Source organism: Epinephelus fuscoguttatus, linkage group LG11 (assembly GCF_011397635.1).
Source record: "Epinephelus fuscoguttatus linkage group LG11, E.fuscoguttatus.final_Chr_v1".
Taxonomy (NCBI): Eukaryota; Metazoa; Chordata; class Actinopteri; order Perciformes; family Serranidae; genus Epinephelus; species Epinephelus fuscoguttatus.
The window spans coordinates 43,492,294-43,518,877 of NC_064762.1; the positions used below are offsets into that span (position 1 = coordinate 43,492,294).

A 26,584-nucleotide genomic window follows, 5' to 3' on the forward strand; every position below is an offset into this window, starting at 1 on the left:
CGTGTTCTCCAAATATCCACCATGTTTCTGGATTTGATCAAATTATTTAATAGTGGGACTGTAGTAATTGTTGGTGGAGATGTAGGAGATGATCTGTCTAATGAGGCATCCAGATAGCAATTAAAGTCTCCTCCAATAAAAAAATTAGAAATTCCATCTTCAGGGAGAAGTTCAAAAACCATCCGGAAAAAGGCGGGATCATCCGAATTAGTACCATATATATTCAGCAAAGTAATCGGAAATGTACTAATCTGACCAGAAATTAGGAAAATTGGATCTATAACCTTGGACTTTAAAATGGGAGTGTTAATCCCGAAACAAAATAGCTACTCCTCTTGCTCTAGACGTAAAAGGTGCATGGTATACTTCCCATCTGGGCTTTAATTTATGTTCAGTATCTTTTATCGTATGAGTTTCTTGAAGAAATAAAATATCTGATTTCAGTGAATTCAAGTGAGAAAACACCTTTCTACATTTCATATTATTTCCAAGGCCTCTCACATTCCATGAAGTTATTGTAATTTTATCTTTTATGACTTTAGACATATTCTGGAGTAATCATCTTATCAGAAGTCTGATGTTCAAAAACACATGAGGTAAATTCATATAAAGATGATCTTGAACCAAGACAAGACTGAGATACCAAGCTAAGAGACTCTCCTCACACTCTAACACACACACCATGACCACCCACCCCACCCCATAGAAAAAACAAAAAATACCCCATAGTCACTGGGAAAAGCGAGGCGAATTGCCCGCAGCCGAGTCTCTCTCGAAATACCATTCAGACACTCCATGGTGGAAAGACTAAACTTAACAAATGACAAATGTTGACAAATGATGCCCGCCGTCCTTCAGCGGGGATTTAATGAAGTAGCCTACATAAACAATCAGTCAAGGGTCTCCATTTTTACCCCCGGATGAAAAGGCCTTATCCCAGTCAGTGCTACGGTTTGAGCTCTTGTTCTATAAAGGACTTGGCATCCTGTGAGAAGGTAAAGACTTTTACCTGACCCTTGTAGTGAACATGCAGCTTAGCTGGAAACCGCAGGCTGTATTTCATCTCTTTGGCTCTGAGTGCGCTGGTCACCTTGTGGAAATCCCGTCTTTGTGCTATCACCTCCACAGTGTAATCAGGACAGATGTAGATCAGCTGATCGTTGTAGGCCTCCATCATCTTTTGTTGTCAGCGCAGTCGTAAAATTAATTCTTTCTCTTGATAGAAATGGATCCTGGCGATGATGCTCCGTGGTCTCTTACCACCCTCTGGTTTGGGCACAGGTATCCAGTTTCCCAAAGTTGTTCATCCCAAGTAGCTTTGGCAGCAAGCCTGTGATGAATTCTGTTGGTCTGCTGCTCTCTGTACCTTCTGGGATGCCCACTATTTTGATGTTATTGCACCTCGGGCGTCCCTCCAAGTAATCAATCTTGGTTAGAAGTTTTTCGTTGGCCTTTTGCATGTCTGCGAGGCGCGTTTCCAGAGCGTCAATACGCCGCTCGTGATCAGAGAATTGTTCATCAGCAGCATCCAGTCTTTCAATCAGGGTTTGTTGATTGTTCATGAGGGTTTCAAGTTTACCATTGAGGAGATCGAATCTCTTATTTATTGACTCCACAATCTTTTCAGAAAACTTTTCCCATTCTCCTGTGGCATCAGGTTCCTGATGAGCAGCAGCTGTGGCAGGTTTTGCGTTCTTCACCTGGCCACGCATGTCTGGCGTATTACTGTTTCTGAAGCGCACAGTCTGATGCCAGTTGCAGAAAAAGTGATTGAAATAAAAAAATCAAGTTGCACTCTAATTTCTTCACTAAAATCTAAACCTGGACAGTCGGATTTAAATACAAATGTATATTTCCACCAGGAGTTCTCTTGGAGTTGACTACTCCCTGCGTATGCCCAGTCATGGACGAAAATTTTTTTGGAAACCGGAGCCCAAAAAACTTTGGTTTCAGAATTGATTTTCGCCACAGCTCCTGCACTGAATTCCCCGTGAACTACAGAACTCCCATGTTGCTTTGCAAGCGTACTAGGCTGATGAGTAGAATTTAAGAAACAGGCTAAATGAAATGATGTCGCACACTCTTGTACAGTAGGAGGCGGTATGCACCTTTAAATTGTTTGCAATCTGCCAACCGAGAGAAGAAGAAGAAAAAAATGCTTTTCAAGCTTGTCATTCCGATTGAGACTGGCCGATAGAAATGTGTCTTACCGCTTTCAGTTTAGGCCCTGCCCACCAGGTTCAACTTTTTACTCGCAAAACTTTTTGACTTGCAAATGAAAAAAAAAAAAAAAAGACTCGCCAACAAACTTTAGGATTTGCAAACAAAACTTTAGGAATTGCAAACAAAACTTTTGGATTTGCATTTTTTAATTAATCATTTTTAACTTGCAATAAAATATTTTTTGATTGAAATATTGATACTTTTGCTCTCAAATCTTTTTTTTTTTTTTATTGCAAAACCTACTCTGTTTGGCTGAATAATAAAGAAACAAATGTAGCTCCATAGATACTATAACAGACGGAACACACCATCACCCAGAGCTGATTTTACTGGAAGCTGTATTTCCCCAGAAACTTGCTCTCCTCTCAAAAGTCAATATTTTTTTCACTCAATATTTCCAAAATTTGCTCCAATTTTAAGACTTCAAGGATGCCAAAGTCTTCAGGTTCACTGTGAAAATAAATGGTGCACAACTCAAACACAAAGACAAGAAGAAAGTCTGTGACAGTAAATAAAGATTATATTTATTCATTTTTGAAAAGAATCTCAGCTCATGCAAGAATACAGCTCTTGTAAACAAAATCACTTGAAAAAAATGTTATATGCACACAGATTCTTCCTCTCTTGATGTCAAACTCTGGAATGTACAATTTGTGAAAGTTAAGCTGTATTACGGATATTACATGAAAAACTGTCACCCAAACCCCCTGATCCCTCTTTCCCACAATGTGATCATTTCATAGCCCAGCCATATGGTTTAAGAACTGCATGCTAAAAGGAAGTGTGTTTTATGTTAGGCATTAACATATTGCATGAGTGCCATGCTCATTAAGGTCAGATAAACAGTATCAAGTAGGTCAAAGCACTCTGGAGTTCAGAATTTAACATCATGTACTCTGTTAGCAGGTGCCAGCAAAAGCATGCACACGCAGAACACATGGAAGCTTGATGATGTTTCAAAGCAATGTAACACTTCTTTAAGACATGTGTGAGACATGTAGAAAGAGATTTTAAAAAAAAAAGAAAGAAAAAGAAAACAAGGAATAACAGTAATCTGTACTTGTGGTACATAGTAATAGATGTAAAGCAGTTAGATAACATTTGAGTTGGAAATGAAACCTGCTGTAAATATTGTGATCAGCACTCAGAGCTGAAACCTTCCTCTAAGCCATACAGAGACCAGAGGGGGTTACACTTGTTACTTTCTTAAAAGTATCCCAACACCAAGATAAGCTGTTTATCAGCTCAGAACCACACTCAGAGCCCAAGGCTACAAGTTAGAGTCGACTGAGAGCAGCTGACATCGTGCTATGCATTAACTGGACTTGCCTGCAGTGGAAAGTATCCACTTCTTAATAGCGATTAGGAGCCAGAGGGGCAACAATAGTTCTGTACCACTGAAAATGCTTTCAGAAAAAATCAGCAGTGTACAGTGTCAACTCATTTCCTTTCCCGTTCTGAGCTTCATCTTAAAGCTGGAATGTGTAGGATTTGTAGATTTTAGCCTGTTATCAAACAAGATTATAAGTCAGCCATGCTCGCATTTGAGGTCAACGCTAGCATGCTCCAAGAAATGTTTTGAAACAACATGGCCTTTTCTTTTTTGTTTGTTTGTTTGCAAAGACAAGTTAAGTTTGAGTGGATTTTTTAGCTATAAAAAGTCAGACTCAATATGAATACTTGACTCAGCATGTCTTTGTCATAATTGGAAAAATGTAATTGTTATGAAAACTGTTATGTGTTTGTATAAATCTATTTCAGAGAGGCCAACGTGTTGTTAGTTTTATTTTTAATTTCACATATTTACTATCAGCCTGAAAAATTAAGTGTTGGTCGGGCAATAATGTTAACACAGAGATGTTAACAGATATAAGGATTAACTTAGTTAAGTGTGTACTGTAAGCATGCTAACATTTGCGTTTTTACCAAAAAGTGCAGCTGAGGCTGATGGGAATGTCATTACTTTTGCAGGTTTTTGGTAGTGTGGTATTGGACTATATTTCATATATTTCAGACAGGACTAAAAACTGACCAATCAGCTGACAGACAGATAGCAATTGCTTTCTTGAACTCTGACACTAGCATGGCTGAAAAGCCACTGGCGGACACAGATTGCACTAACTTGCATACAAAAAAACATCCACCAAGTGAATAATTTGAAGGGTTATACAATCACATAAAAATAATTCAAATTAGGGCTTTAACTCTTTGTTCCTCAAACAGAGTTAGGATACGGAGAATGCGAGTTTATTTCAATAATATTGCTGCTCTTTGCTTCCAGTTAGCTTCACTTGTGTCCTTAATGTGAGAAGAGACGCAGACTAGAAGACAAATGTACAATAAGGACAGGACGACTGATGAGTGCTGTGCATACTCATGCATAACACATTACAGAGCGGAAAGACGAGGCCTCTCTTAGATCATGATTCACTCTGAATCAGAGAGGGATGGGAGAAAGGAGAGGAAGAGGCAGAATGGGCCGCAGCAGGGATTAGAGGGATGATGGCCACATTAAATGCAGGTCGCAGAGATGATGATGTGATGTACTGGTCAGCAACCTTGACAACTGAAGAGGGCAGCCTCTCCTTCCTCTCTTCTCTGTAGTTTTTTTGTATGTGGATTGTGTGTGCATTACCTGCAGACTCTGACTATGGCTAAACCTCTGAGAACATTCCCAGCGGGTCAAACAGTTTGACAAAAATAGAAGAGACCAGCATAGAAGAGGCCCTCTACATAATATTTGACTAGGCATGTCAGTAGACTTAAAAAATATAGATATACAATATCATGCTGCAATATTTCCAGACACCATTGTGGTATATGTAAGCTCCCATTACAAACATTTAATATAATTTTGAACAGGCACAGTAGTGTTACCCTGGATAGGAATGCTAGAAACCATATAAAAGACAAATGAAAGCACAGCTCTCTCTCAAGTGCCGCAGCCTTGAAGTGGAGTACTGCTGACAGGCGTAGTGTAGGAAAGAAAAATCATACGCCATGAGGATCAAAAGATGTGAACTGAAATTTATCATTTTCTCATTTTTAAAATCGACTATTTGTGCACCATAAAAAAAAAATATGAAAACAAGCGTCCCCTACTTTATACAAGTCAGTAGTACTGAGAGCAAACCTCCTCCCTAAAGGGCTCGAAGAACGCTGGAGTGACAGGGAGAGAACAGGAATGGCAGAGTTGTAAGTCCAGCGCAGTAGTCTGAAGTAAGGCCTCTTTTTTTTTTTTTTTTTTTTTGTATTGGCAAAATATAAAACAGTGAAAAGAAAAAAAGAGAAACATATACATCTGTAACTTAATTACATCTAGCTTGAAAATGTTTTATATGTGCAAAATGTAAATCTTACAAATATGGGGAGAGTTTATATTCATACATCACTGAAGAAGGATTGTGCTCAAGGTGTTTCATCTGATTCCCCACCCTCTCCCCATCCATTCAACTATTCATCCGTCACCACCTTCCTGCTCTCTGGTTGGTTGGCAGGCCAGACCTTCAGGCTTGCTGTTCATTAGAACGTGGGCTTCACGTGGAGTGGACAGTTCGCTTCAGTTTTTCTATCTCCATCTGCAAGATCACAGTAACACAACCCAATCAGTATGAAGATTGGAATACTGTAAAAGTACACCAACTCTGGCAAAGTGACACCAAGTGCTGTAAGTGCCAATCAGCCAACATCATGGTGGAGATGTACCACTGGGTAGGGGATTTTTTAGTGGCAGGGATTAGGAGAACTGGAATGACAATGAAGCCACGTACTGGAGGAGAATGTGAGCTGAACAGCCAATGTCTTTGTCAAAAAATGTTCAAGAAGCACAATGAGTCTCTGTGTTGATAAAGAAACTTGACTTGTGTTGCCAGACCACTGTCTAGAGTTTTTTTATTCTAAAGTTTGAATTTGGCCGAAGTTAACCACCAAAGGTCCACAACTTATTATAACCTCATTTGAACATGAAACAGCATGAATACATACAGAGCCAAGTTAAAACTAGAATTATTATCTTGCCATTGTATGACTCTGCAAACCAGTCAAGTTTCTATTAAAACATGGATGCTTCACACACATCTTCCCCATGGCATCTCAGAAGATCTACACAATCAGCACAATTTTAAGATAAGTGTCACCAACTCAGTATCTGACCAAATGTCTCCCCTTCTGTTCCTGAAATATGATGTTGAATAATGGGCAGAAAAGTGTTTCTGTAGAACACAATGATGTCACAGTACACAGCGTCAGAGCACACAAGGTTTCAATTAACTACATAACGTGAAAACACCAACAGTAGCACTCACCTGTTTTATGCAGTGGTGTAAAGCATAACTCCTTTTTTCAAAATCAAAGCAGGCTCATCTATGATCAGACTTATGTAGCTTGTGTTGGGTAATAATACCAACTACTAACACATCCCCATTAAAACCACACAAGTTTAAACCTGTGAATTAATCAATTTTACCACAGCAGATAAAGATGACAGATTTCTGTATTATACACAAATAAATAAATAAAAATTACTTGTACATTCAGATGCCTTAGCTGTCATGTTTACCGAAAACATTCTACTAAAAGGCAGCTGCATTTCATAATCATCTTCACCTGTTTGTCATCTATAATATGTACAATGTACTAATGTATCACAGTTTCTCCACATCATTTATATGAAATCAAAGTTTCATTGTAAAACACATGTTGCTTCCTGGATAAGTATTGCTCTATGCAATGATGCTGTCTCCTGAGTCTTAATTTGCTTACTTATAAAACAGTATGCCATGTCTCCTTTTTACTTATTAGGTTTTGGGGAAATGAACCAGGTTCCACTTCATCCTAAATGTTTGATACACCATCCAGGCCTAGAGCCTCACTGTTTGAATTCATAGACCCTGCAGAACATCCACAACTTAACAGGTATGACTATGAACCCTTGAGGCATAGAACTGAAGAGTGTGTTTTTATGACATGTAATGAGATACAACTGTGTAAACCCAATTCTGAACACTAAGGTTTCATTATACAAAAAACCCACTAATAAAGAAAAGACAAATACGTTCTTCATCAAAGAAACTTTATTTTTAGCAAATGTAAAAAATGAAAATGACAAAAAACTGTGTGTCTGTGGGGAGAGAGAGCTCTGTTTAGCCTAGACTTTGTTTTTTTGTTTTTTAATTAGCAGACCTTATGGATGCATAAAAATGTTATATAACACACTAAAGAAGAGAGAAAATCCCAAAAAGCATAACAGGTCCTCTTTAACCCTTTGAATATAAAATTTAATCACTTCATCATTTTGTCCAATTTTTGAGTTATGGCCAAATACATGTTTTGTGAGGTCACAGTGACCTCTGACCCCCAAAGTTTAACAAGGTCATTATTTAATCCAAGTGGATGTTTGGGCCAAATCTGAAGAAATTCTTGAGATTCTTGAAATTTCTTGAGGTATTGAATTCATGAGAATGAAACGATACAAGGTCAAAGTGACCTTGACTCTTGACCACCAAAATCAAATCAGTTCCTCCTTGAGTCCAAGTGGACATCCTCTCGAGGGGTCTTGAGATATCGTGTTCACTACAATAGGACGTACAAACGGACAAAGAACCAAAAACACGATGCCTGGCTGTCATCGGTGTGGAGGCGTAAAGAAGAATTGTTCAATACACTTATTGTCCATTTGTTCCAAGAGTTGATGATTACATGGATACCATTCTCATGTCTGTATAGTAATCTATGGCCAGGAGACAGTTAGTCTATTTTAGCCTAAGACTGGGTTGGTGACCTGGGGTTAAAATAAAATCCAGATTAAACAAACAAGATCTAACATGTTAAATGGTGAACTTTTGAGGTGCTGGTAGGTACTTATCTTTATCCTTTGCTTCATATTCAGTTAACAAAATATTCCTTTAGAGTCAAACTCTTTTCCTCTACATATTATGGACAGAAGAAGACAGGCTCTCTTCACAGTATAGACAAAGCTTGGGCAGGTCTTAACAGAGATAAAGTGTATATCAAATGCACTCTCTTCACTGATTCAAATATGACCCTCTGACTATTTTGAATGATGCTAGATTCTGATATGAAAGGCAAGGAAGGAGGAAGGGAAAGAGAGAAAGCAGTAAATCATCCATGTGAATCATTCTCTTCGTCCTGTACAGTAACTCTAATCTACTGCAACCACTTTGGCTAAACAAATATTTGAAGCTCTTAAGTCCCAAGGAACAACAAATGTGGTGGCAACCTTTTAATGCTTTTCATTAGCTCTTTCTTTCTTTGGTCTGCGTCTCTTTCTAAATATTTGTGGAAATAGAGATTAACTGTCGGGGGTAAAACAAATCTGCAGTTACGTTTCTCTGTGTGTGTGTGTGTGTGTGTGTGAGGGGGGTGGGGGGTTGGGGTGGGGGGGTGGGGGGGGGGGGGCGACTGTGTATGCCTGGGGCTCTCTGTAGGGGTTCTTTCATCCTGTGGTTTGATTTGTATTGGCATCATGCTGGGATGGCCTAAGCTGTGTCTACCGCTGTTTCACCAGAACAATCTAATTGTCAAAGCTGTTATGCTGGTCACACCAGAGCACAGTGAGGCAGAATGAATGGCGAGGGAAACTCCAGGGACCACTAAAGCCCCGTTTCCACCAAACATTTTCGGTATGGTTCCTTTGGAACTGAAAGTAACCTTCAGACATAGGCCCCGTTTTTACAACGATTTCAACTGAAAACGGTAAACTTTAGTTGCGTTTTGGCCAATCGTTTACACAACAGCAGCGTTTTGGGTGTCTGAAAACGCAACATTTTGAGAACGGGTTCTAGAGTGCGACTTTTTGGAAACGGCAGCATCTCTGTTGTCATGTAAACTTGCAATATGTAGTTGCTCTGAAAACGGAGACTTTTTGCACATGCGCATTACGGTTCCAGTCACAAGGCATGCCGACCGTCACAACAACAATGCTGAGCTCTGTTTGCGCTGCTCACCCTGTTGATTTGAAGTGAAGTGTAGATCTGTTACTGTAGCAACTCCACGTCGTCGTCCATCCAGACAAAGTTATCTGTACATGCTTTTCGCCATTGTGTCTCATATTTACAGTTTACTAATTAAACTCCACGATATGAACAGTGGCTTCTCCCTGATAACCAGCCACAACTCAGACCTGAGTGGAGTGACAGTCCGCTGCTGACCAAGCACCGGACTGCAGTGTTCACAGCTCCACCTTTTAGTACCAGATCTGTGTGCTAGGTACCCCAACAGAAGGGGTACCAAAATGGTAACGGTAAGAAACGCTTCCATCGGTACTATCCACAACTTTTCATAGTGGAAATGGAAAAAAAATCAACCCGCACTTAACCATACCATACCGTATTGCTCGGTGGAAAAGGGGCTCAAGGTGAGCATGATGGCAGCCATGTGAATAACAGAGGTAGCTGACCTGGCCGAAAGAAAAACACTGGCTGGAGCTCTCTGTTTTTCTTAAGTAGTATAATGTGACAAAAACTCAAATAAAACATGTTAAAATGGCTTTTTTAGATGTAAAATGATGACTGGAAATCAGATTTTTCATTTGCTATTGTTAATTTGTAACTTATATCACTATCACAATAACTTGAACTTATTTGAACCACTGCTGGTTTACTTGAACCAACTGCCAAATACATTTTTTTTTAAACATGATTGTAATCATTCCCTTCAGTATCACCAAGAACCCTCTGCTACAAGGCAAGAAGCCAACACTGTCAATTAGAAAACTCCCCTATGGGATTACCTCAACATCCCTCACCCGACTTCGCATTAAACATTCAAAAATTGGGCTTTCAGTTCTCTGTCTCCACACATTTCTAGGAGGCTCTAAGTAGGGCTTGGTATCCCCACTGTTTTCTGCATCATTTCGATTTCCATTCACACGGTTCCCACTCAATTCCCTCAACTGTAGTATAAGTGGAACCACAAGCGCAGATAAGATATGTCAGAGCCTTTGCTTCCTAAGTGCCTACCTCTCTCAGATCCCAAAACTCAAGTTTTTAACACACATTCTTTTTTTATTTTTCATTAAAGTCTCAAGCTTCTGTTGAGATAGCCCTGAAGACAAGACTAGGACATCAGGTTATTTCTTTTTAACTGTAGAAGGCTCTGTCACATTACTCATAACAAGTAATGCCTACCATACACAAGAAGACTTGTAAAACCACTGCCTTACATCTAAGGACAATGTGCATGATTTACTGTCTTGAGATATGAGATGGTGTCAGACCTTATATATATAAGTTTATTTAAAGACGGGACTGCAACTAAATCTGCCCACTGTTTTTCCTTCTCTTTTCTATCATTGTACAAATGGGACAACATGTCAGAGAGGCACTGTTGTACACTTTCTACCTATGTTACCGCTTCTTGTGTGGTGCGAGAGAGAGAGCACATCCGTTGGTTAACAGTGGTCACATCATCAAACTTTACTATTTGCATGAGCCAAGACCAAAAACTTATAACATTAAATATGCTTGGTTTTATCAGAACATCTAGACAAGATAAAGACTGACTTGAGACAGCTCTGAGTTTTATGACCATTTTACACCAAACCATCAAGATTGAGGGAACATTCCACAACCTTAGCAAAACTCTCCTGATTTTAATCAACACTGGAAATTTGTCTGCAACAGTGACACTGCTTGAAAAGTAATTTGGTGTCACGCCTGTATAAACTGAACTCCCTGCAGATTTTTTTTTTTTTTTTACCTCTGTTGGTGCTGTGGAGTCTGTGTGGGTCACCATTTTGTTTTGCGCATGTGGGTGACCCAATTCACCATGCTTTTAATTATTTCACTGTTGAATAGGTGGTGGTAACACACCAAGTAGGGATATGTACTGAAACTCATTATTTAAGGGGCCCTGGGGCCAAGATATTAAAGACCGTGGTACTGATGAGCTCCCACATTAATGGTTCTACTATCGGTACTGGAAACAGAAGATATATCTCTTGTTTATTTAGGTTACATAAACATTATCTTGTACAGTTTTTTTTTCCCACCAACTCCATTTCTAATTTGCTATAATATTAAGACATTTGTCACTGATGTATTTTTTGCTATTTTTGCAATCCAGGAAAGGGCTGTCTGTATCAGAGCCTCGGAGCCTGCTGCATAAGCAAGGGGTGTATGGAGCTAGAACAGTCTCAAAATGAATAAATGCAGTCAGAAATTAATAAATGCACAAAAAAGGATTCACAAATGTATTTGGGGATTTATATATATATATATGACTTCCCTGCATTTATGTGCAGCCATGTGTGTTCTGATGGAGACAATAGCCCCTTTTCCACCAGCATTTCCATGAACTTTTATTATCAGGAATTTATTTACCTGGGTAAAAGAATTCCTGGTAATCTGTGAGGTTTGCGTTTCCACTGCACCTCAAAGTTCCAGATAATTTATTCAAATTAGCATGATGACATAGATGATTCGGCATGTGCCCTGTATTTGGCTCTGCCATTCCTGGCTGGTTACGTGCTGGTAAAGAGTTGGGGCTGTTTGTCTCAGCCAGCAGCTAAGTTTTAGAGTATTTTAAGTTAAGTGTCAAACTAAGTTAGTCTACATACAGAGAGCTGTCATTTGAGCTTATTAGTAACAATTCGCTATCAGCTGAACTAGCTGTACTTGTATAAGACATAACGTTAGTGTCGGTGGATGAGAGACTGTGGACGGAGCATATTGAATATCGCTGTCTGCACGTTAACATGTTCATGCTTACTGAACACATGTATAGATAAAGTATTGGCTTCTTACTCGCTAAGGTTTAATGTCACGTATAGTAATGGGAGGGGCAGCGGCTGCCCCTACCAGGAAGTGCGCAACGCTGCAAGTGTGTGTTCCACCGATCAGTGTTCTTCAGCAAACAGCCTCGCCCCTCAAAAACTCTGGGTAATCTGAAAAGTCCTACCCCAATACTAGGTACTTTTTCCAGGGTAAATTTGGGGTTGAGGGAAAGTTTTTTACCCGGGTAATTTTGGTGGAAATGCACAGAGGTTTTTCAAAATTCTGGGTGAAAGTTCCTGCGGTGGTAAAAGGGCTAACTTGCCAACAGTTTGCAGGGCTGGTGTAGAGATGCATGCCCGGGGACACAGCAGTTGCCTGTTATCAGACTTGCTTCCAGATGGTATATTTCAACCTGCGCATAGTGCCCACTAGTGATGGCCGAATGAAGCCTCATGAGTCATTAGGGCTTGAGCACCGACCTCAGTGCCAGGACCCTATTAAAATTGAAGGAATTATTATTACTAGTCCATACCCACTGAGTGCACAGTTGCCCACGTACAGTTTCACGTGGTGTGTGTTTGGGACACGGGTCATAGGAAATTGCAGATTAAATAGTCAACTGAACCCATTAAGAAGAGCAATGTATTCAGACAGAGTTTTTGTGAATTTGATATTACGATTGCTTTATTGAAAGTACAGTAGTACCATTGCCAATAGTGTGATAGTTAGTGGGCTAAAACTGTACATTAGTAGTTGAGGTAGCACACTGAAAGGCAGATAGTTAAAGTGTTTAAAAAAACATTATGCCACAGGGGGAGCCACAGCGATCAGTCACATTTTTGCCATTTTTAAGTATTTTTCTGTTGTTATAGCGCCACCCAGTTGCCAATTAGATTTAAATTTCTCTAGTCACCTTGAGGCGTCCTGTTCTACACATCTACCAAGTTTAGTAAAAATCGATATGGCGGTTAGGCCTAGATAAGAAATTAGCTCTCTAGCGCCCCCATTTTGTTTGATGGGGTCAATAATGGAGGAGTCCCCTCAGGTTATGTGTGGTCATATGCCTACAAAGTTTCGTGGTGATTGGAGAAACCCTTGAGATGTCATACACCTTTATGTGATGAGCCATCCCCTCCGCAATATTCATTGCCTTATAGAAGCTTAGTTTTAGTAAGTTTTCCAACTTTTGCCATGAGGGAACTTTAGATAATGGTCCCTAGATTATGTTCACTGAGTTTCATGCAGATCAGTCAAACTTAGTTATGGATTCTTGAGGCAAATTTGTTCCTCGTGTGGAGAGACATCTCTGTGCAAAGTTTCATGTCTCTATGACATATGGGGCATGAGATATGCCCAGTCAAAGTTTGCAATTTCAATCAGTTGCTATAGTGCCCCCCTTTGGCCAATTGATGTAATATTGCTTCATTCACATCCTCCCATGACCCTCTACCACTGTGCCAAATTTCACATGGCTTGACCAAGTCAGTGAGGAGAAAAACATGGAATAGACACACAGACAGACATACAGACAGACAGACACACCCACAGATAGTGAGTTTTCGTTATTAGTAAGAAAGTAAGATTATTTTCTGACAAATAAATTGCCTTTTTGGGGGCTTTAACATACTCAAAAACTCACCCATTTTTGTGTCCGCTTCAGTCCTCGTGTAAATTATGGTGTGATATTGCTTTTGTTTATGGGCGGGACAAAGTGACTTGGCCACCCCCTAAACAGCAGCCCCCGCGGCATGTTTCACCGACATGCACGAAAATCGGTACATACCTGTATCATGCCCAGATGCACAAGAAAGTCTCTTGGACCCATTGCCTAAACCCAACAGGAAGTTGGCCATTTTGTATTCTGCAGTCTTTTTTTTTTTGGCGTCACACGTTGTGATTTAATGAACTTGTCCTACTGATTTAATCTGATTGGCTCCAAACTTGGTTTATGTGAGCCTGACTACCTTGTGACTACAAGTTATAACAGGATCTGTCCAATGTTGAATGGTGCGCCCGCTGCAGAGCGTTGAATTTTGAGGTCTCGCCATGAAAAACAAAATTGCTATAACTTTGGCGTAAATGGTCCGATCTCCACCAAATGTCACATGATTCATATTAGTCCCAACCTGATGCCATTTACATAACCATATTTCCTGATAGTCATAGCGCCACCTATTGGTGACAGGAAATTACATGTTTTACACTTTAATGTGCTCCTCCTGGCAGGTTGACCATATCCAGCTCAAATGTGGTCATAAAGGCCTGAAGAAATTGGTTATGTTATATTGTGAAGATGTTGAAATGTCACCAAACGGGGTGGCCATAATGACATGGTGAAATTGGATGTTTCGCCAAAACACAGGAAATGGCATTAACTTAAGTGTACTTGGTTCAATCTGCCTGAAACCGGACACACTTCTTAATAGTCTAGGCCTGGACATGTAATATGAGTTTCCTCGATGGGTGTGGCAAAAAGGCTTGGCAACGCTCTGAAGTGCAGCCCCTCCGCATATTTTACCGACATGCACGAAAATCGGTACATACCTGTATTATGCCCAGATGCACAAAAAGGTCTCTTGGACCCATTGCCTAAACTCAACAGGAATTCTGCTATTTTGAATTCCATTGTGGTCATTTTTGGCGTTTTAACAAACTTCTAAAGATTTAATTGGATTGGCTCCAAACTTGGCTTATGTGAGCCTGACTAACTTGTGACCAAAAGTTATAACAGGATTTGCATGCGGTGTCTAACTTTGAAAAATTAACTGCCGCGTCAGCAGGCGTCCTGCCAGCCCCCCCGAGTTGCGTGAAGGTGCGAGGGCCCGTTCATCGCTGCTTGCAGCTTTACTTTTCTTTATTTTCTGAGCCCACTAGATGGTGCTTTTTTGTTCAACAAAAGGTTTAAAACACAGTGAATTGCCATTCTTTGAGCCTCTCTTTCAACTAAGAGTGCCATCTAGTGGGCTCAGAAAATAAAGAAAATGCTTCATGAGGCTTCATCAGGCCATCACTAGTGCCCACAGGCAAGGAGAGGCTCACAGAAAACATTGCCTGAGGGCTCTAAAAGATCACAACATGTCTCAAGCAAATTCATGGACCACTGGTGTTTAAATGTTGATGAACAGGACAATGATAAAATTAACTTGATCCTGAATTCAATGATCACAATCGCACAAAGACTAGTCTGAGTGGGCGGAAGTTCGCTGCATAGATCAGCCTCTCATTGGGCGGAACGAGCCACCCGCTGAAGTCCCGCCCTAGCACCTCCGGTTGTGTAGCAGTTTTCAAGCGCACCGTTGCTGTGGCACTGCCAAGAACAATTGTGATTGGTTGAAAGAAATAAAAAAAGCCGGTGTGTTTTTTCCTCCAATCTTAAAGTGAGAGTCGGTGCAGCCAGACCTTTCTTTTCTTGAGAAAGGTCTGGTGAGCAAGACTACATAAAGACTACAGTTCCTGTATTTTTCCATTAAATGTATCAGGTAAGCTCCCTAGACACAGCCAAAAATGGTCCTCTGAAGCTGTGAATAGAAAAGCTGGGCTTGTGCTTCTCTGCTGACTGCTTGGTCTGATCCTAAGATCCCCTAAGATACTGTGTCTTCAGCCACCTGTCAACCATCCTCACCACTGAGGTCTCATGGTCAGCAGTTAGAAGAGGCGTGTGTACTTGTCTGTTATGCAGTGTGTTAATTGTGTGCCAGTCAGTGTGCTTGTTCTGGTCTTTATCAATATTTGGCTAAACTAATGAGAGTAATGAATGTAGACAGCCCAGCGTGTGTTGCTGTGGAGATCAATGTTACCTGCAGAGCCACACGCTTTAGCCTTTCGTCATCCAGCTCTCCTCGTAGCTCAGCTATTTCTTTCCTGGAGAGAAACCCACACACATACACACTCATTAACACATGTATACTCCTGCAGCATTTTGAAATTGTTCAAACCCATGAAGTAACTGCAATGCGTTCTTTGGAGATTAAAAAATCCCAAACAAAGGTGAGCTTAAGTTCTACAAACAAAACCAATGTCAGTGCATTAAGTATCATCATGAAGCACTGCATCCTAAACAAGTGAACTGGGTTGATGGTTAATGTTCAGTGAGCCACATTACTGACTGGATTATTGTGTAATGTGTCAAACAAATGTACAGGGTGTATTTTTTGAAAGACACACTAAGATGAAAATGCATCAGCACATTTTTTTTTACTGCTTTTTATGCTAGTATACCAACACCCTGTTTTAATCCACACTGAGTGTTATTACATTTGCTGGGCCTTGAGCAGCTCCACAGACAGCAGCAGCTCTTTCATCTGGTTCCTCAGCTCATCCAGCTGGGAGCTGGGCTCTTCAGGTGCCCTGCTGCCCTGCAATGTGCTGTCTGAGCTCAGGGCTGCAGTAGGGGTTGGCTTGGCCTCGGTGCTGACCGTGGTGAGCCTGTGGAGTGACGGTGACTGGGATAAGGTGTTTGTGGAAGGCTGTGAAGATAAAAAGGGGGAAAAATAGAAGACAGAGTTAGACCGACAGGTTCAGCAAATACAATTAAAGAGAAACAATACTAAATTAAAGCTGCAAGCAGCTGTGACCGGGCCCTCGCTCTCCCGCACTATCGTGGGCGGCCAGCAGCACGCCATCACTGAAGCGGTTATGTGAAAACTCAGAGTAACTTAACCCTGACGTGGTGTGACGTTTCATCTTCCTACTCCAAGAAAATCCCTATGGGGAGGGTTTTTTGAAAATTTCAAGGGGGACTACAGAGGCATTTTGTCCCCACCATGGGCAACGGGCCCTATCAGATGTAAGAGCCATTCTTGACCTGTGTATCCATTTCGTGAGGATATGAGTTCGCTGAAACCATCAAAAAGCCAACTGATTTGGTGGCGAGGGCGGCGTCATAGCCACCACACCCCTTGACATAGAGAAAAGCTTTTAATAACTTTTGATCAGCATGGTCTCAGGGGCTGAGGCTGCCGAGCAACCAGGGGCTGCGGGGAGATCCAGAGCAGGCATGGATTGGTGGTGTAAATGTGGGGCTTACTAGCCACTTTATTAGGTACACCTGTACAATCCAATACAACAGCTCTGCCACACATTGTATGTTTACAAAGCTTTTACTTTTTCAGCTTTTGTCAGAAAGGTGATTATTCTACTTTATTATTGAGGTCGTAGTGGGTGGTGTTGGTGTACTGGAGTGCAATATATTTAAAAGTGTTCCTAATATTTGTCCCCCTCAATTAGACAAAATTAGGAGGCCACCCCAGTACACCACCACCATTCACTATGACCACAATAATAAACAAAGTAGAATCACCACTTTCTAGACGATGTCAACAATAACCGAAAATGTATAAGCTTCGGGGAAAAAAATCATGGTATAGTCATTGTACTGGATTGCATTAGATTAGACAGGTGTACACAAAGTGGCCAGTGACTGTATGTTACATACATACAGTATTTCCTTAAATAGTAGCCGGGGCCACTATTAACAAAAAAATAATTTGGGACCAGGCTACAAATAGGGGCAGGCTACTGTTTGAAGGAGGCTTTTAATAAAAGAAAACAAAAAAAAAAAAATCACAGCCAAATTTGAAAATACAAATAGTGTATTTTTTTTTTTAATTGAAACAGCAGAAATATTTATGTAAACTTGTCTTTACAGGAATTTTTTTTTCTAGTATTACAAATAAAGTACTGTATTATTTACAGTAACAAACTTTACTTTAACAGTAAAAATAGTTTTTGGTGTTTTTGTAAATCACCACTATTTACTGTTTACTACAGCACGATGTACTAGTTGTCCTGCCTTGAAACAGTGAATCATTTCATCCTCTGTCCCATCTGCAGCCACCGTGATGCCACACACCTTACAAGACAACATGCCACAAATTAATTTAAAAACTAGGCTACATTCATAATTATGACTTTTTATCTCACATTTGAGATTAGGAATGGCGATTTTTTTCCATTACTGGTGAAAATGGGCTTCCATAGATAAAAAGATGGTTACGGTAAAATATCAGTGCCAGAGGCGGTCCTGGCTAGTTTTATACCCAGGGCCCAGTATTTCAAAACTTGTAATCCGGATCAGAATAATCCGGATAATGAAATCCTCCTTTTCTCAGTCAGGGATCAAGGTGATCCTGCTGACTTTATCTGGGTATTTCAAAACACTGGCAGGGTGGATCACTTTGATCCCAATCTGACTGGATACGGATTTCCAAATCTCACGACTCCACCCCCGGATCTGAAATGTTTCCCCTTTGGGGGCGTGGCTTTCAGATTACGACCCGCTGTGCTCTGTCTCCACGGCGGAGTACTTCACGAAAGGAGCAGTTGGTAGCACAGCTTTCGCATCAAAATGTAAGTATACCGTTGTCTAATGTGTAGCGTTTTTAAGGCCATACAAAGGCCACCCACCATCTGGTGTGAGCCAGCTATTTGAATTGTCACCTACTTAAAATGTGGGCGTACCGATCTCTAATTGAGCCGAGGTCATGCTAACGGTAGCTAACGCTCCATTGACTTGCATGTTAAGTAGCTAGCAGGCTAGCGAGGTAGCTGGCTTTGTTGATGTATTTTGCGGTCTACGGTTTAATTTAAAAGGTAATTAATCAGAAGTACATCATATATCAACTCTTTAAATACCAACCTGTTCTGAGTTTAACGTTATGTTATTGCCAACACAGCAGACCTTTTTATTTTTGTGTGCAGAGCAGACTGCTGCAGTATTGGAAAAATACACAGTACTAGTAGGCTATGAATGATGTGGTTCATTCATAAGTGTCAGAGGATTGAGTTTGGGTATGCTACAGTAATGCTGATGATATGCTTTTCTGTACCGTTACTTAAACAATTTCTCTGACTATTGTGGATTCCTGACAATGACAAAGATATGCTCATACACACTCTACTTCTACTTTCAGAATACACTCACACCCATGGACCACTCAGCAATGCCACTGCTAATGAAGACAACAGGTCAAGTGCTGGAAATCCCTGGACATGTATCCCCTTTTGTAGAAGGCTCCCACTAAACATATAGTACTATAGCATCTGATTTGATTAAGGAAAATAATCAGTTTGTACACACAAACACTTCCTGAAATACATTGCTGCATGTTATAAAATCACAGTCAAGCACTTCCCAGGCATTTTAAAGGTGCATTTTCAAGCTTATCTAAATTAAGTAAAATGTGTCTTCATTAAATCAGAAGCATGAAAATATACATTGAAAGTGCTTAAATGTGATTTAAATTGAGACTTACAGTAATTTTTTTTCAGGACATAGTTGAGCTATTACTTTTCCCCCCTCAAACATGTGATGTAACATTGGAGAAATGCAAGTGCACACATCATTTGTTTCTAATTGCTTTTTTAGTACTTTGTTTGAATTGCCATGTGCTTATTATGTTAATCCCTGTGTTGTTTCTTGCACTTGATGTAAAAAAAATGTGCTATACAAATAAATTTGCTTTGCACTGCATTTCCTTGCCTTTGTCTGACCACAAACATATGTTGGATGTTTTGGTACAAACAGGTTACAATGTTAGGTGAAACTAGGCGTTGAGAAAGAGGTCTGTATTTGTTACTCTTATTTACAGCAGTTTCAGGAAGTATGGCCAAACAATATTTTTCTATGCTTGAAATTACTTACAACTAAAACACTAATTTAGATGAAGTGTAATGAACATCTTGAGTATCAATATCTAGGAGAAGTGGAGCTGAGGCTTTGTCAAATCCACCTCTGAGGTGGGATCCAAATAATCCTGAAATTTGGTATCACATTGATCCAGATCTCTGCCTTAACTTTTGAAATACCCAAATGCAGCCTTTATCTGGATTAAAGGGAGGATTGGATTACCAGAACTGAATCCTGATCCTCAGGATCAGGATCCTCTTGATCTGTGTTGAAATACCCAGTTTTCAGATCAGATCAGGATTAATCCAATCCGGCCAGGATAATCCTATCAGATCACTTTGAAATACTGGGCCCTGGGCATTCTTACATTTTTACATGTGTCTCAGCATAGCAAGTTGGAAAATGACATATTCTGCCATATCTGAAGAGGGGAGACTCTCTGGAATCTGGCATTATAAGAACCATGATGGTGGGACATTCTGTCACTTCACAGCTGTCCAAAACAAACAAAACGTGTCCCCCTCAGTGTATATGGTGACTACGGCCCTGTCATGCATGCATAATTAGGAAGCAGTTGTCTGGGTGCGCAAAGGTGAAGTTGCTGGTCTTGTCATACAAAGTTTGATGGAGTGTCAACTGGACAATATGGAGATATCTGCATCTTGAAAGCTGGACTACAAGTGTGGACAGACAGGGAGAAATACACGCAAGCCTAATACGTGGTAAGATACAATATTCCTCACTATATGAAGTGACTGATAACAAGATCTGTATAATGGGTTGTAAAAAAATTTGTCAGGTTTTTATTTTGTAGACAATTAATCTGTATTTATAGCATGATGGGATGACAGTACAATGATGTGTGGTATCATTGGAAAGCTCTGCTCCTGCGCTTTCATGTGATATGCGTGGTATTTCTGTGTGATGCTGCATTTACGAGTAATCCAGCCAAGAGTAATGTGCGTGCAGACCTGTATGAAAGCTCTGCTATACATAATTTTAGTGTAATTTTATCTTTTTTTTTCGCTGTGAAAACATTGGACTACCGACAAGTGCTTGGTCTTGTCGGAAATCTATGATATCACTGTTTCACGTGATATGCGTGGCTTCTCGCTATGACGCATGATCGCGGAGAAAATCCACAAAGACCAGGTGTGAATTTGGACGAACTATGCATCATTTGGGCCCATAGGGTGAAAGAGCCTGTAACCGTAACAACTGTGTGGCACAAACTCAGCCCTTTGGTTATAAATAATGTCGGGCTCAGTTCGGCTTCGAACAGAAATATGCGGCTGTGCCGCACTCACACACACACACAAACACACTCCGGAAAATCGGACATTATCAGTTTATAAAAAAAAAAAAAAATCTGGACGCCCCGGACGGGACGTGAAAAGTGGACATGTCCGGGCAAAAGAGGACGGTTGGTCAGCCTAACGCCGTTAATGTTACCTAACACAAAGAGAAATATGAACGGCTCGTTTCTCCTCTGACACGCCACATACCTGAGTGCCACCACGGCTCGGTTGTCCAGGTACTGGGCAGTCATGACACCAGCCAAAGAGGAAATTACTGGACCTGGAGACGGTAAGCCGTTATCTTGCGTTTGTCAGCTGCTCTCATGTTCCCTCCTTTTGTGAAGGTCTTGTTGCCGTCATACCAGGCGTCATATGCCCCGCAGCATATTCCCCCGACATTTGTTCGGAATTTTTCAAAACGTCTAGCTTTAAATGAACACTGAAGTTGCATCTTCTCGCCATCTTATCTGTTTACAATCAGCTGAGAGTGCGCAACTGTGCATGTGCGGTCTCTTGTTTTTTGACGGTGCAGCCAAAGACCACCTGGTGGCAAGATAGTTATCTACCAGTGTTCACAAACAAAAGAATATTGGTCATGGCCGAAATAAAGATAAAGATATATAATTATGTACAGTTAATGCGTTCAAGGTCTTCTGACTCTTTAAAAGTTGACATGGTGTCTCTAGCTCAAAGTATGAGGGACAAGAAGAGGTTGAAAGTCGATGAGTTTTGAAGAGGATTTGAAGATTTTCCAATTTACTTCCATTCACACTAATTAGACTGCCACCAGAGCGCCACCTATTGGCCGATTTGCACCGAATTTTGCACAATCCCTCATTGGGCCACGGAACACAATAAAAGTGTTGTGGTAATGAAGATATGAAAGACTGTCTGTTTTGAACACCATGTGCAGGAATTTGTTGTTTTATATTTTGGGCATTTTTTGGACGATCAAAATTCTTTTGATAACTTTTTGTCAGAAGGGTCCACAGATTCATGCAAAGTTTGGTGCAAATCAGTCAAATTGCCTAGGAGGAGTTTGAAATAGTACATTTTTCATTTGTCGCGATTTAGCGAATGGAAAGTTACCACAAAAGTGGGCGTGGCTTACACCACACAATTCAGCTGAATTCAGAGAACACGTAAATAGAAGGTTTAACAATGTGCGACATATTATGTAGGAGTTACAAGCCAAAAACGCTGTTTCATTAAAAATACCGCCACCTGCTGGTCATTTTTGGTGTGTGAGTTACAGGGGCCAGTCTATACCACCCCTATCAATTTTATTTCCATGAGTGTTATGGTGTTGGCACAGTGCCAAATATTAAATTAGACAGCCACCAGAGCGCCACCTAGTGGCGGATTGGTAAGTCCTTCGTCAGATATCCTCAGGAGGGCATTGACAATAATTATATCAAGTTTCGTGTTAATCCGCCCAACCGATGTTGAGATATAAAATACTTCAATTTAAAGAGCGCCACCTTGTGGTCATCACCCGAAACTTTGCACAGAGCCTCAGGGGCTTATGGGGAAGTGGTAAACTGAGTTTCATGTCATTCGGATACACCAATGTGGAGATATGCAGCACTTCCTGTTTAGAACGAAATCTGCAGGAAGTTATTTCATAACTTCAATATTGTTTGGGAAATCAAAATTCTTTTAATAACTTTTTGTCGGGAGGGTCCACAGATGCTGTGTGCAAAGTTTCATGCCAATCGGTGAAATTGCCTGGGAGGAGTTTGAAAAGTAGGTTTGCGACATTTTGCGAATTTGCGGGGGGGGGGTAGGCGGAAATGGGCGTGGCCTATACCACAAGATTAAGCTCAATTCACTGAACTGTGGATATAAGGTTTTTGAATGTGCGACAAAGTATATGGGAGTTATGAGCCAAAACGCACTTTCCTTAATAATAGCGCCACCTAGTGGTGGAAATTCAGGATGATAATAGATTATAAAATTTTTCGCCAGGTGTGGCATATATTCCAAGTTTGGTGAGTTTTGGGGTATGTTCAGGCAGTGAAAAATGCGATCATATGGGCGGAAGAAAAAAAATAAAATAAAAATAAAATAATCGGGAGAAAAACAATAGGGACCTCGCAGGTCTCCTGCTCAGGCCCACATTAAAGCTGCAAGCAGCTGTGATTGGGCCCTCGCTCCCCCATGTAACCGCGGGGGCCTGAGGCACGTTGGGGGCTGTGGCGCGAAGCGAGAAGGGAGAAAAAACCTGACAGGAGCAAAAAAACCCACAATGTTTCGGTCATCCACCAGGTGGCGCTATGAGTGTAACCAGATGTGGGCAGGTGCGTTCAGGGGTGGACCCTCATCACACGTGAAATTTTGAGCAAATCGGACAATGCATGAAGGATTTATACCAAGTTGATGTTCCGTGGCGAAGGATGAAAAGCCACAACCGCGGCAGCCTGCAACAGGACAGGACACGCGTGTCACTGTGGAGATTCATCAACTTGATCGTCATGTGGCCACATAATGTAGCTGATCAGGTCAGGAGCTTGAGGTTGGTGTTTGTCAGTGTAAAAGATGGCAATTTTGAAGGAGTTTGGATGAATTATGTGGGAGAGAGAGCTGCTTGAATATGCATGGCGATGGATCAAAAATGGCAGCGCCATAGCAGCCACGCCCTTTGACCTACAGACATGCAGAGCACAACTTTTGATCAGCATGGACTCTGGATGATCTGTAAAAAATTTGAAGTCGATTGGATGAAATCCCTAGGACTAGTTTGTTAAAATACAACATGTGGAAATCACGCCAAAATGAAAGGTCAAAATCAAAATGGCCGACTTCCTTCCATTGGTGCCAGAGACTTTTATGTTCGTCTGTACAACATACACATGTGTACCAATTTTCATGTTCGAACTCCAAAAAAACCCCTATGTGGAGGGTTTTTTGAAAATTTCAAGGGGGTGCTATAGAGGCATTTTGTTCCCCCCAATGGGCGACGCCCCTATCAGATTTAAGAGCTTGCCATTTTTGACCTGTGTATCAATTTTCATGAGGATATGAGGTTGTTGAAGCCATCAAAAAGCCAAAAGTATTTAGCGGCAAGGGATCGATAGTCACCACACCGCCACATGGACACCATTAGATGTAGCTTCACAGCGTTCATAAGGTAGCTTCACCAACTTGTTCTGCATGCATCAGAAGTGGAATGAAGTTGATGCGGTCAAGGTTGTGACATCAGTACATGTTAAAGAAAAAACTGGTCACTTCGTGTTACCACCGGAGGGTGCTATGAGTAAGGTGGGATATTAACATATCGGGGCGTTCAGGGTGGAGCCATGATCATGTCCAGTAAGTCTGAAGATGCTGCGATCAAGTATGTGGGCGGGAGAGCCGTTCGAAATTCAATGACAAGAAAACGAAAAGTCGCCAAAATTTGTCACACCCAAGCACACTGACACAGTGAAAAAGCTTTTAATAACTTTTGATCAGCATGTTGTCAGGATGATCTGTAGCCAATTTGAAGTCGATCGGACGAAATCTCGAGGAGGAGTTCGTTCAAATTTCAGTTGTGGAAATCGCTGTAATGAAAAAATTCAAAACAAAGTGGCCGACTTCCTGTTGGGATTTTATCATGACGTCAGACTTTTTTGTGCGTCTTGGTATGATACATGTGTGTACCAAATTTCATTTGACTGCGACAAACTAACCCCAAGGGGAGGGGTTTTTGAAAACTTGTAGGGGGCGCTATTTCGGCATTTCGCGTCGACCATGTGCAACCACCCAAAAATATCAAATTTCGGATGCAGCCGGACGAACGTGGAAAGTTAGAAGCATTTTGAAATTTGGGAAAGGGGCGAAATTGGGACACAAAGTCGGGTAAAGAATAATAATAATATTAATTAAAGCTGCAAGCAGCGATGAACGGGCCCTCGCACCTTCACGCAACTCGGGGGGGCTGGCAGGATGTCTTCTGATGCGTCAGTTCATTTCTGTCAAAGTTAGATATCGCATGCAGGAGTGACTCTGCATATCCTTGATACAGTGCTGGAATGACATATTTCACATTTTGTATCACTTCCTCTTTCCACTAGAGGGAGTTGGAGAGCGCACTAATTATACATCATGTTTTTGTACATCAAATATACACCACAGCATTTAACTTTCAGATAAATAGAAAATTAAGGGATTGATGAGACCTACTTCCTGTCGCCACTAAGTGGGTCTATGAGTATCAGGCAATCTGGTTATCTTAATGTGTTCAGGGCAGGACTAATATAAATCATGTGAAGTTTGGTGGAGATTGGACCATTTATACCAAAGCTACAGCAATTTCGTTTTTCATGGCGAGACCTCAAGATTCAGTGCTCGGCAGCGGGCGCACCATTCAACACTGGGCAAATCCTGTGATAACTTTTGATCACAACATAGTCACGCTTACATACACCAAGTTTGGAGCCAATCTGATTAAATCTGTAGGACAAGTTTGTTAATTTACAAGTCCTGAAAAGGGGCAAAAATGCACAAAAGTGGCACAAGTAAATTCAAAATGGCGGACTTCCTGTTGGGTTTGGAGCATGGCTCCAAGAGGCTTTTTTGTATGTAATAGAGTGTTACAGGTGCCGACCAAGTTTAATACAGTACATGCAGGTCAAACCAGCTTTGGGGGCTGCTTAATTGAAATATTCTAGGGGGTGCTGTTGAGCCATCTTGGTGCATCAAAGCACAAAAATCACATCAGACAATAGGATTTGTGACCTGTGATGTGTATGCCACGTTTGGTGAGTTTTCAAGCATACCTTGTCCCTTCAAAACAACATCGCGTTTGATGGCGAACAAGGCGGTGCCACGGTGACAGCGTTTGATGAAAACTCAAAAGTTTCATTTTTAAGTATCATCAAGGTCTAAGGACTTAGACCAGCAAGTCTGAGGTGGGTCTGATTAACCTGCTAGAAGAGGGACATCAAAGAATGTATAAAGTAACTTTCTGTTGCCAGTAGATGGTGCTATGGCGGTGATTCAAAATTCCTCTGTAGATGTGTTCAGGGCTGGACTGTAATCATATGTGTGAAGTTTTGGCAAGATATTCCCACGTGGAGTCAAGTTACAGCAACGTTTATCATCATGGTGAAACATCAAAGTTCGCCGCCAGGCCATGGCCACGCCCTTCGACGAAAACTCACAGTTTCCACAATAAAGCATCATCAACGTCTTATGACTTCTTTCACCAAGTTTGAGATGGATCTGGTCAATTCTATAGGAGATGTACATTAAAATCTAAAACATGACATTTCCTGTTGCCAGTAGGGGGCGCTATATTTATCTCTAATTATTGACATGTAGATGTGTTCAGGGCGGGACTGGCATCAATTCTGTGAACTCTGGGAAACATTGGACCATGTATGCTGGAGTTATAAACTACTTCCTGTTTAGTGGCGAGACCCCTAACTTTGACACCATCCCACGGTCACATGCATTGATGAAAACTCAAGCTTTTGATAACTTTTCATCTTCAAGGTCTTGGGATGGGACAGACCAAGGTTTGAAGTCAATCGGATGAAATCTCTAGGACTAGTTCGTTCATTTATGACCCCTGGAAATGGCCAAAAATGCACCAAAATTGCACAGTAAATTCAAAATGGCTGACTTCCTGTTGGGTTTAGAGCATGCCTCCAAGAAGCTTTTTTGTACGTCTCTGGGCGTTACATAAGCCTGCCAAGTTTCATACATGTAGGTTAAAC

General features: G+C 41.0%; 1 protein-coding gene across 2 annotated transcripts in view; it reads right to left on the reverse strand.

Annotated features, from left to right (window-relative positions):
* Positions 1-2,725: 2,725 nt before the first annotated feature.
* The window catches only part of LOC125897372 (CD2-associated protein), a 260,984-nt gene continuing 237,125 nt past the window's right edge, over positions 2,726-26,584 (reverse strand). For both annotated transcript variants that reach the window (XM_049590680.1, XM_049590679.1), the window contains 3 exons: positions 16,212-16,423; positions 15,755-15,818; positions 2,726-5,801 (listed from right to left, as the gene is read on the reverse strand). In XM_049590680.1, coding sequence (XP_049446637.1) covers positions 5,760-5,801; positions 15,755-15,818; positions 16,212-16,423 — 318 coding nt within the window. In that variant the 3' untranslated portion in view covers positions 2,726-5,759. The remainder of the gene's footprint in view (positions 5,802-15,754; positions 15,819-16,211; positions 16,424-26,584) is intronic.